Source organism: Carcharhinus amblyrhynchos, chromosome 34 (genome assembly GCF_965287045.1).
Source record: "Carcharhinus amblyrhynchos chromosome 34, sCarAmb.v2.hapA, whole genome shotgun sequence".
In the NCBI taxonomy this organism is placed as follows: Eukaryota; Metazoa; Chordata; class Chondrichthyes; order Carcharhiniformes; family Carcharhinidae; genus Carcharhinus; species Carcharhinus amblyrhynchos.
Genome location: NC_137357.1, coordinates 15100487 through 15111807, shown reverse-complemented (window position 1 = coordinate 15111807; position 11321 = coordinate 15100487). Strand labels below are relative to the sequence as shown.

General features: G+C 46.2%; 1 protein-coding gene across 1 annotated transcript in view; it reads right to left on the bottom strand.

Annotated features, from left to right (window-relative positions):
* Nucleotides 1-1749: 1749 nt before the first annotated feature.
* LOC145361304 (annexin A4-like) overlaps nucleotides 1750-11321 on the bottom strand; it is a 61260-nt gene continuing 51688 nt past the window's right edge. The window contains exons 10-13 of the mRNA XM_080216956.1: nucleotides 9297-9392; nucleotides 9141-9199; nucleotides 7123-7245; nucleotides 1750-2370 (exon numbers count right to left, since the gene is read on the bottom strand). Coding sequence (XP_080073082.1) covers nucleotides 2314-2370; nucleotides 7123-7245; nucleotides 9141-9199; nucleotides 9297-9392 — 335 coding nt within the window. The 3' untranslated portion in view covers nucleotides 1750-2313. The remainder of the gene's footprint in view (nucleotides 2371-7122; nucleotides 7246-9140; nucleotides 9200-9296; nucleotides 9393-11321) is intronic.

Below are 11321 nucleotides of genomic sequence, written 5' to 3'. Positions count from 1 at the left end.
TAGAGATTTACAGCATGGAAACACACCCTTCGGCCCCACTGGGAGTTTAGAACAGCGAGGGGTGGGGGGGGGGGGGGGGTGGAAATCTTATTGATACTTACAGGATGCTGCAAGGCCTGTTTAGAGAGTGGACATGAGGAGGATGTTTCCATCAGTAGGAAAAACCTAGAACCAGAGGGCACAACCTCAGGTTGAATTTCCTTTAAAATAGGTGAGGAGGAATTTCTTCAGCCAGAGAGTGGTGAATCTGTGGAACTCTTTGCCGCAGAAGGCTGTGGAGGCCAGGTCATTGAGTGTCTTTAAGACAGAGATAGATAGGTTCTTGATTAACAAGGAGGATTAACAGGTTATGGGGAAAAGGCAGGGAGAACAAGGAGGACAAAGATATCAGCCATGATTGAATGGTAGAACAGACATGGTGGGCTGAGTGGCCTAATTCTACTCCTATGAGTTATGGTCTTCCACTTCTTAGACATTGCCAGCAGCTGCAGCCACTCATTCAAAACATCGAGATGCTGCACATCTGGTCTCAGCAGCTATGAGACCCCCCCCCGCCCTTCTACAATTGGACACCAGCACCACATTTCACAGAAACATTGAAAACAAAAAGTCTTGCTGTTGCGTTAATAGAAATGTTTATGTTAAAATTGGATTACACAGCATCTGGGCCTTCACACACCAGTTATTTTTAATGGAATGTGTCATTTAAATTGAACAGAGCTCTGAATCACAACAGGTAGATTAACGCAAAGGCTGTCAGCAGGTTACCATCTACAAAGTAGAACACAATCTAGCATGCAAAGTTTAAATATTTACAGCAGCAGTGAGTCCCTGATGAATTATACAATCAGAGTGGCTCATTCAAGACAATATTGTGATTTGTCTCCGAACCATCTGCTCAGAACAGACCGACATGGTTACACATGCACTGAGCACCTTCATTATTTAATCATACATTCAATTGTTTACATCCTTTGCTTCAATAATCTTCAGCGCCACGTTCACAGTTGAAGGAATTTCCAACATTAGACTGGTTAAGCAGAAATCCATGACCTTGGTTAAGTGGGAGACACTCATTTCACACTGCCTTCTTACTGCAGAATAAACACAGACCCCGCGTGCAAATTCAGCCAAAACTATTCCCAACGGCGACCGTTAACCAGGGTCACCAGCAGGACTAACCTCACTGCGTACCCACCCAAAAATTGTGATGGGTATTTAAGAAGGGGATGTTGAACATCAAGCTGGACAGTTGTTACCACGTGGAGTTGCCGGCATTGGACGGGAGTGAGCACACTAAGTAGTCTCACAACGCCAGGTTAAAGTCCAACAGGTTGATTTGCTAGCATGAGCTTTTGGACTGCTGCCTCTTCATCAGGTGAGTGCAGGATTTGTTTCACAAACACGGCATATATAGACACAAACTCAATTCCAAGATAATGGTTGGAATGCGAGTTTGAACAGGTAATCAAGTCTTTGCAGATTGCAGACAATCCAAGTGGAGAGAGGGTTAAGCATAGGGCTTGCAAAAAAATCTCACCAACTGTCTTGGCTTGAGATAATTCACATTTCTTTAATCTATGCTCACCTTCTCTCCACTCCCCTTGTCTCCATCTGTAAAGACAGAGTTACCTGCTAACACTGGCATTCCAACCATTATCTTGTAATTGAGTTTGTGTTATATATACTGTTGTGAAACAAATCCGGCACTCACTTGATGAAGGGGCAGCGCTCTGAAAGCAAGTGCTACTAAATAAACCTGTTGGACTTGAACCTGGTGTTCAGAGACTACTTGTGGACAGTGTTAACCAGCAGTACATCCTCAGAGCTAGGGGTCAACACACCCCTGAACCACAGGCAGTGAACAATGTAGCTATGATGTATAGGTCTTTCAGTGAAACCTCTCACTGTTATTCTCGTGCAGCAGGGTGGGTGAATTCATTGAAATGCTGATTGCTCAGTCCAGCCTCTCAGTTGAAGCCTAAGTGACGCGTCCCTGGTATCAGATTTCAAACCAGCACCACCCTTGTAGGGGAGCAATCTATCAGCTGTTCTCCGCACAAACTCCACTGGAAGGAGCCGAGGCCGATTTCGGCATTTTGCTCTTGAATCGAACTAGAGATAAACAGCTGATGTACAAAGAGAAATACAATGATCACAAATAAGTATTCTTCAAAAAAAAGGTAATAAAAAATCTGTTAAAGTTACAAATGATTAATATCGAGCAACGATACAGGGACACATGCAATTGTAAATATTTGCCATTACTCCAGTTGTTTCCACTTGCAAGGATGATACCAACTGCTGTTTTAATTATTCGCCGCCACACAGTTGGAGCAGAATCTTCTTGTAATCTCCAGAACAATCCCCCTTGAAGCAAAAAGAATTTCAAATCAAATTTTCCATTCCACCTTGAAAATGGTATCTAACATCAAGCAAGTCAAAGCCAAACAGTATTCCTGCTTCCAACTGTCTCAATTGTGCCAACAATCCCAACTGCAAAGATCCACCAGAAAGCAGATAAAATGAAGCATCAACTTATTCCTCTGTGCATTTGCTGTTCATTTTCCCTTTTAGCTTCTCTTTCAAACACTGCTCGTTGCCGGGTCAATCTACCCTCCTGCAGAGTTCCCAACAAATCATCCCTCAGGTTCCAACCAAGACTGCTCATTGGAAATTCCCAAACAATTTCAAACCAACAGTGTTGCATCCTTGGCCTCATGGCCAACTGCAAGGGCATCTCCCTTGCCCATTTTCTCAAGACATGAGGCTACGTGGTGGCACAGTGGTCGGCACTGCTGCCTCACAGCACCAGGGACCTGGGTTCAATTCCAGCCTCAGGACATTTGTCTGCATGGAGTTTGCACATGCTCCCCGTGTCTGTGCTCGTTTCCTCCAGATGTCCCCCACCTGCCCAAAGACGTGCAGGTTAGGGTTGAATGGCCATTTTAGCCTGGCCATAATGTCAGGGGTATTAGCAAGGTAAATATGTGGGGTTACAGGAATAGGGTCTGGGTGGCATTGTGGTCACTACAGACTCAATGGCCTCCTTCTGTACTGTAGGGATTCTCTGAGCCTTCAGGAACAAGCAGGATTGGATGCTTAAAGGAGAGGTTGAAATCCTGGCTGTGGATCCTTGGTGGAGGGATTTGAGAGAAAGCCTTGTTGGGGAGCAGATTTCCAAGTATGTTTTCTCAGAACACTAACTTAACATCTGCTGTTGGGAAAGATGTGTTGGTAAGGTATATTGGCCACACTGGATTGCCACTTGGTGTCCAGGGACTGGCTGGAGTGGAAACATGGATTTGTGCAGTGTGGTGGGACTGTGGCTGGTGCAGACTCAATGGGCCAAATGGCCTCCTTCTGCACTGTAGGATTCTATGATTCTAAGTGTTAGAATCATTCATCAAGGAAGCAATATTTGATTTGTCACATGTATTGAGTGAAATGTATTGTTTTGTGCATGCTACACAGGCAAAACATACTGTTCATAGGGAAGGAAATGAGAGCATGTAGAATGTGGTGTTACAGTCATAGCTAGGGTGTAGAGAAAGATCAACTTAATGCAAGGCAACTGCATTCACAAGTCTGACAGCAGCAGGGAAGAAGCTGTTCTTCTATGACCTCAGACTTCAGTATCTTTTTCCTGAAGGAGGAAAGTGGAAGAATGTCTGGGGTGTGTGGGGTCCTCAATTATGCTGGCTGCTTTGCCAAGGCAGCGGGAAGTATAGACAGAGTCAATGGATGGGAGGCTGGTTTGCGTGATGGATTGGGCTACATTCACAACTTGTAGTTCCTTGTGGTCTTGGGCAGAGCAGGAGCCCATACCAAGCTGCGATATAAACAGAAAGAATGCTTTCTATGGTGCATCTGTAAAAGTTGGAGAGTCGTAGCTGACATGCCAAATTTCCTTCATCTTGAGATAATTGAGGCATTGGTGGACTTTCTCAACTATAGTGTCAGCATGGGCGGGGGGGGTGGTGGCAGCGGAAAGAGGGAACCAGGACAGGTTGTTGGTGATTGGGACACCAAAAAACTTGAAGCTCTCAACCCTTTCTACTTCATCCCTGTTGATGTAGATAGAGGCATGTTGTCCTTTATGCTTCCTGAAGTTGATGACAACCTTTTTTGTTTTGTTGACATTGAGAGAGATTATTATCGCTGCACCAGTACACCAGATTCTCTATCAGGATGTTTGAAAAGTCAAACCAGAGTCAGCATGGTTTTGGAGGGGGTTGGGAGGTGGGGTGAAGAGGCAGGAAAATGGGGATGAGGAGCACATTAGCCTCAAATCAAATGGCAGAGCCAACTCGATGGGCCAAATGGCCTAATTCTGGTCCAATATCTTATGAACACATGAGGTCATAATTCCAGGGAGACCAGTTGGCTGAAAGTGTGACAAGCAAACTCTCAGAAACATCACCAACACGATATATTAGCAGTCTATTACTGGGGTGCATGGGTCAGGCTTGTCTTTCAAAGCCGAGTCTAAATTAATCAAAATTAAATTAAATATTGACCAACTCTCAATGCCCAACAGTGGCACAATACACCAGTTGTCAGCAGATGCAATAAAACCTCAAAAATCAGGCTCATCGTCAGTCAGAGCTGCAGAATTCCAACAGAAAATGAGCCACAGAGAACAGGTTGTTATAATTCAATTAATTTCACATTTCACTCTCAAAAGATGCTCCAGTAAACTATTTCTGCTTCACGCACAAGTGTCTGGTCGATTTGTAATTATGAAATATGATTCTCTTCTACCCGCCTTCAAATTTAAAATCAATAGTGTTCATCTCCCAAACATTTGTGCTTCCTCCCTCTTGCTGGTTGAATAGTTTCAGCGGGCACACCTTGTTAAAATAAAGACTGTTTGTTCAGGTTACCTCCTGGGAATCAGTCACCTTTGCAACTGGATGCTCCGCCTGCCTCTGCTGTCCAAGTGAGGGCTGTGGTCAGACCCACTGTGTTGCCAAGTGCCAGCGTCTCTCTCTGCAGCAGGGCATGGAAGGTCCTGCCAACTCACTGCCGTTCCAACAGCAATCGACTGTCTGCAGGACCCCGACTTCCCGTTGCTTACCACTTTAAACACACGGTCCTGCTCCCATGCCCACATGTCTGTCCTTGGCCTGCTGCAATGTTCCAGTGAAACTCAACACAAAGTGGAGGAACAGCACCTCAACTTCCAGCTGGGCGCTTCACAGCCTTCTCGACTCAACATCGACTTGAATAGATTCACCCCACCCCCACCTCTTTTGTTTACACTGAAATTTTTAAACTGTTCTCCTCCTTTTATTTCTTCATTGTCTTTATTTCCCTCCCCACCTTCTCTGCTAATATAACCACCTCACCTTTTCTCAATTTTACCTCTCCCCACTCCCTCCAACCTTCATCTGCCACAGTTCACCTTTTGATTTCAGCTTCTCTGCCGTTTGGCCATTCTCTCTGCGGGCTGCCATTAGCAGCCTTTCCCCTGGTTTCTGTGGCAATGACTCGCCTTTCATTCCCTTCCCTGGCACAGTGACGACCAGTTTCTCTGCCTTTTTAGCTTTGACAAAGGGTCATCTGAACCTGAAACGTCAGCTCTTTTCTCTCCTGATACATGCTGCCAGACCGGCTGAGATTTTTTTCCTTTTGGTTTCACATTCCAGCATCCGCAGTAATTTGCTTTGAACAGGCTGGCTGATCTCCTATCAGAATTTCATCCCTCTATCTCACTCTTCTCCTCCCCCAAACAGCCAAAAAAAAAATCTTCTTCCCAGACCTATCAAACTTTGCTCTCAAAAGATGTAGCTCAAGTTACAACTGTTAGTCTCGAGTGGAAGGCGGCCATTTGGCCCATCCCTTCCGTACCAACCCCCCAGGCCTTATTCCTGTAACCCCACACACTGACCCTGCTAATTCCCTGACACTCAGGGACAATTTCGCAGAGCCAGTGAACCTAACCCGCTCATCTTTGGACTGTGGGACGAAACCGGAGCACCCAGAGAAAACCCCACGCAGACACAGGGAGAACGTTCAACACTCCACACAGGCAGTGATCCGAGGCCAGGATTATTGAACCTGGATCCCTGGCACTCTAAGACAACAGTGCTAACTGTTAGTCTGGGCTTGGTTATTAAGTGTTGGGCCAGACAGGCTCTCTTCTTCCAAAAAGACAGTTATCAGTTAAAGGTTGGCAATTCAATGACTACACTGTATGTTACGGTGTGGACACTTCTTACTTCTCCAAAGCTTAAATAAAAAAATGTGGAGATTTCCACTTTGTGCTTGATTCTGCCTTCGAGCACCACAGAATCTGGCACATGGTTCTGGGGTGGCCCAGTGGTTCGCACTGTTGCCTCTCAGAACCAGAGACACAGGTTCAATAATTCTGGCCTCGGATCACTGTGTGGGTTTGTACCTTCTCCCCGTGTCTGCATGGGTTTCCTCCCACACTCCAAAGGTGTGCAGGTTAGGTTAACTGGCTCTGCTAAATTGTCCCTGAGTGTCAGGGGATTAGCAGGGTAAACGTGTGGGGTTACGGGAAGGCGGCCTGGGTGGTTGGTACAGAACAGATGGGCCGAATGGCCTCCTTCCAAGCTGTAGGGATTCTCCGATCCCATGAAGAGGAGGGACACAGTCTGAGGAACAGGATCAGGGGCCGATCGATCATGTCGGATGGAGATGAGCTGAAGAAGAATTACTTCACACCGAAGTGTTGTGAATCTTGGTACATCTCCACCCCACAGGGATGTGGCATGTATTGCATCCTGGAATACATTTGAGGCTATGGGACAGATAGACGGTGGGTCTTGAATGGAATGAAGGGACTTGGGGAGTGATCAGAAAAGGAGTTGAAGCCTGAGGTTAGTCATGACCAGTGTCAAATAGAGAGGGGCCGAATGGCCTATGCTGCCCCCTATTCAGTTCTTAAGAGTCGCAATATGAGAAAGAAAGATTTTTTCAATAAGGCTGAGGGTGGTAATGGGCAGATTCAGTGAAGTTGCCTTTGCAGTCATGTGCTCAGTTCGTTGTTCCAGTTCCATGTGTATATAACACGACTCCTCCAGTAGATCTGCGGTACAACTTTGAATCATTAGCAGTACAAACCTGTCCTGACAGCGGCCCTCCCACGCTCACCTTGATAAAGGAATACAAGGATTTGCCATACATCCTCTGGAACTCCTGTCTAATGTCCAGCATGTCCACTTCACAGCGAGACACCATGACTCGAATCAAGGTGTCGTCATCCGTACCAGCACCCTACAAAAATCGAGAGAGCACCAAGTTAGACTGCCTCACATGACTGGGGAAAAAAGCTCAAAATCACATGTCTTGGAATCTCAGCCAGATGTCTCTCAAGCCCATTTTCCTGTCCAGCACTGAGGGAGTGTTACACTGTCAGGGGAGCTGACTCTCACATTGGCTGTTGAACCAAGACCCTGTTCATGTTTTCACATGGGTGTGAGTAATCCTTGGACAGTATTTCAGAGAAGAACAGGGGTGTTCTCTTTGCTGTCCTGGCCAACATTCATCCTTCGGTCAACATTTCAATTACCTTCTGTGTTCCTTCCCTCAGTGCAGCACTGTCAGAGGAACACAGACAGGTACAGGAGCAGGTCGTCAGCCCAAATCTGTCCTGTCATTCAATGAGATCACGGCTGATCTGCAGCCAAACCCTCTTCCTTTGGCCCATAACCAAACATCTATCCACCTCAAAATTTAAAAATTAACTAGTCTCGCACCAACCAGTTTGTGGAACAGAGTTCAAATGTCTACCTCCCCTTTGTGTGCCAAATATCCCTCCTGATCAGTCCGACCCTGATTTTTAGACTGTGTCCTCTCGCTCTAGACGCTTCAACCAGTGGAAATTGTTCTGCTTTATCTTTCCGTTAATGTCCTGAAGACTTCAATCAGATCACCCCTTAACCTTCAAAATTCCAGAGAAAACGAGACTAATTTGAATACTCTCTCTTTAGATATAGTCTAACCCCCTGAATTCCAGGTATCATTCTTGTAAACCTATGCTGCAGTCCCTCTAAGGTCAATATGTCCTTCCCCAAGATGCACTGGTCTCAGTACTGCTCCCCAATACATTCTGCATTCCTCAGCACTGTAGCATCAAGGGTTAACAAGATGGATAGGCTGATGTATTACATGGGTAATGCATCACCCACACCCGTCAGTCATGTTGTATACAGGGAGGTTGGCATGCCTGGGGGCAAAGTGCCTACTCTCTAACCCATTAAGATGTTACCCTAATTAAGGAGGACTGTCAAACGGACACTGGAGTCTGACTAACCAAATCCCATATCTGGAGACCCAAGACAGAGCTCAGAACCTCCTGCACAGATTATCGGAGGCGTGCTCGGGAGTGAGATTTGAAGATGCGATCTTTAACTCAGAAGGGAGTTTGTTATCCACTGAGCAGAACGTGACAAACAGTGCAGCAATCCCACACACAGTCCCCAGTGAGTTCCAAACTGCAGCCATTTCACACAATTTAAACTCTGCATCTGAACACAAGTCACTCAACTTCCCATCACAGGGGGACTCAAACAGAAACCCTCTGCGGGCAGTTTCAATCACATACTGAGAGACTCGCAGCCCAACGTCTGAATGGCCAGTTTAAATGGTCTTTGAGCAAAGGGCAGCACAGCTTCGGTGGAGAAAAGAGAAAAAAAAGGGGAAAATCTTACAAGCAGCAGTGAGAAGCAATTGGTGCCTGAAACTCAGCTGCTGTGGTCCAGTTGGTTTTCTCCATCAAATCTCATTATACACAACCCTTGATCCAGGCGCAACACATCAGTGCACGCAATCTTCACACACACACACACATTTCTCAGATCACTGAAGGGGCGCAGAAAGATAAAGCAGGTGCGGCACTGATCTCCCTGTGATATCGTGCTTGCTGTATCTTGGTGTTCCATTTCAGTGCACCCGTTTCCCGCGAGCCCACAAGCTCACGCAAATCCTGTTCCGACTTCACAAAGTGTTTCTTGACCTCAGTTACTGGACTGAGATGTCAGCAAGGGCGGTAACTGCACGCGGGCCACAAACACACGTCCTGCTGTCCGACTTATCTGCTCAACGTTGTGCCAAAAGCTCCACAATGGGAAGTGAACAAGGGTTTGCGCCAAGTCTGCGAATCCACTTACCTTCATTGACTTGTACAGCCTCTCTGCAAAGTAAGCAGGTTGGTTCTTCATGTTTTTAACTGGGAGTGAGACAGAGAGAAAGGGAGAGACAATTACTCCAAACCACAGGCAAAGGAATTATTTGGGAAGACTGGAAAAAGGAATTGGACAACTCACCAATTGCTAATAAAGCATTTTCCAGACTGCCAGACATCTCACCCTTAATGCTGTTCTCAATATCTTTGTTCGCAATCTGCTTGTACTCTTCAAACACTGCTCAGAAACATTGGCAACAGTTAATATAACAGAGAAGGCCATTTGGCCCTTTGGGCCAGTGCTTTCACAATAATCCATTGCTCCCACCCACAAGCCCCTTTGCTCATTGTCCTGTGTAAAAGAACACTGCTGCATATTGACTGCGCTCACACTTACTGCAGTTATCATCATCGTGTCAGAATGACATAGGATCTTGGGACCTCATACAACAGCAGCACAAAACCATGCCAGTCTCTGATGTCTGGACCAGCACAGGTCTGAAGATCAAACACCATGTGCCGTCTTGGTACTTGTTAAAAGAGGGAGAAGCTGGGGTTAAAGGATACTGGATCAGCAAGGGACCCTCTCTCCCAGACCACTTCCCATCAATTGATTTGGAAATGCTAGATAGAAGGCAAATTTCTGACCTGACAGTTGTCCTGGTTCATGCTACAGCAGAAGAGGCTGTCATTCAGCCCATCAAGAGGAGAACTATCCTCCAATTCCCTGCCCCCCCTTCACAAATTTGGTCTTCTGACCAAATATGTACCCTCCTTCAGCAATTCACTCTGTTCCTGCCATTTCACTGGGTCAGGAACTCTCCAATATTCAAGGTTCTTCTTCCTGTTTAAACATTAGCGAGGGGAATCCAAGAGCGGAATGGTCGAAAACTGCTTAACTTGTATCAGGTTTAATTAAGCACTTCCCAAATTTCTGCAGCAATTCTACAATCTTCAGCAGGAAATCACGGACATCCTGGAGGACAGGAAGGAGGCTGGCATGGAGTGTGAACATCGTCATTGACCCAAATTCATTTACTGCATACAAACAAGGCACTGTACTTTCCCTGGCCATTTCCACCCTCCACACTCCTACCTCAGGAACCACTGCAGCACAGAAATCTCGTAAGAGACAGTCACTTCAACCAGTCTTGGTCACACAAGCCAGAAGCTGAAAGAAACTTGAATAAAAAGAAGTGCATTTGTCCATTCTGAAAAACAAATGCATTGCAAAGGATTTCTGTTGGCCTTACTGATGCTGCCTGAGTTTTGGGGAGCTGAGATGCGATGATGTTTGTCTCAGTGAGGGTATAATATCTCTCCAAACTGAGACACTGTTCCACTGAGCAATGAAGGCCCTGTACATCCTGAAATAACATCACATCATTTACTTTGAATTGCGCTGCGGGAGACACACTTCTATCCAATATGTAGGCATTTTATTTCATACAACTGCACATCATTACATTAGAAATGATTGCAGGCTAAGATAGGAGTGCCTCGAGGCATCAGATGCAAAGTTTTGCCAGATCTGGAAGTTGGCGCAATGCCTGTTCTTTAGACGATCTTCTACGAGAAGAATTGGCTGCACCTCATTGGCACAACGCCAACTCAAAACCAAGGAGGTCTTTGCCGTCTGTTTGGAATTCAAAGGGTTAAGGCTGTACACAGCGTGCCGATGTACTGGCAGATGTTGACAGATCTGCAGAGGTATTCTCAGGGGAATGCAAAAACTTTGATGGCTTTGGGGCAGATGGCTGGAGGACCACAACTGCAGGCTGCAATACCGAGGGATGGCAGTCTTGCCAGAGGGTTAGGACTAACGGGAGTGTTGCGCTGTCAGAAGTGCCATCTGTCCATGTTAAACACTGTCACCTTCCCCAAAGGCAAACAAAAGATCTTGTGCTACTAATGCAGAACAGGAGGGAGTTCGCATTCGTCTCCTGGCCAATGGATGTGGGTTCAATTCCCAGCTTGGGTCACTGTGTGTGGAATCTATATGTTCTCCCCGTGTGGGTTTCCTCCAAGTATTCCTGCTTCCTTCCACAGTTCGAAAGCCAGGCAGGTTAAGGTCATCCTAAATTCTTCATGTGTACCTGAACAGGCGCCAGAGTGTGGCAACCAGGAGAGATTCACAGCAACTTCACTGCAGTGTTAATGTCAGCCT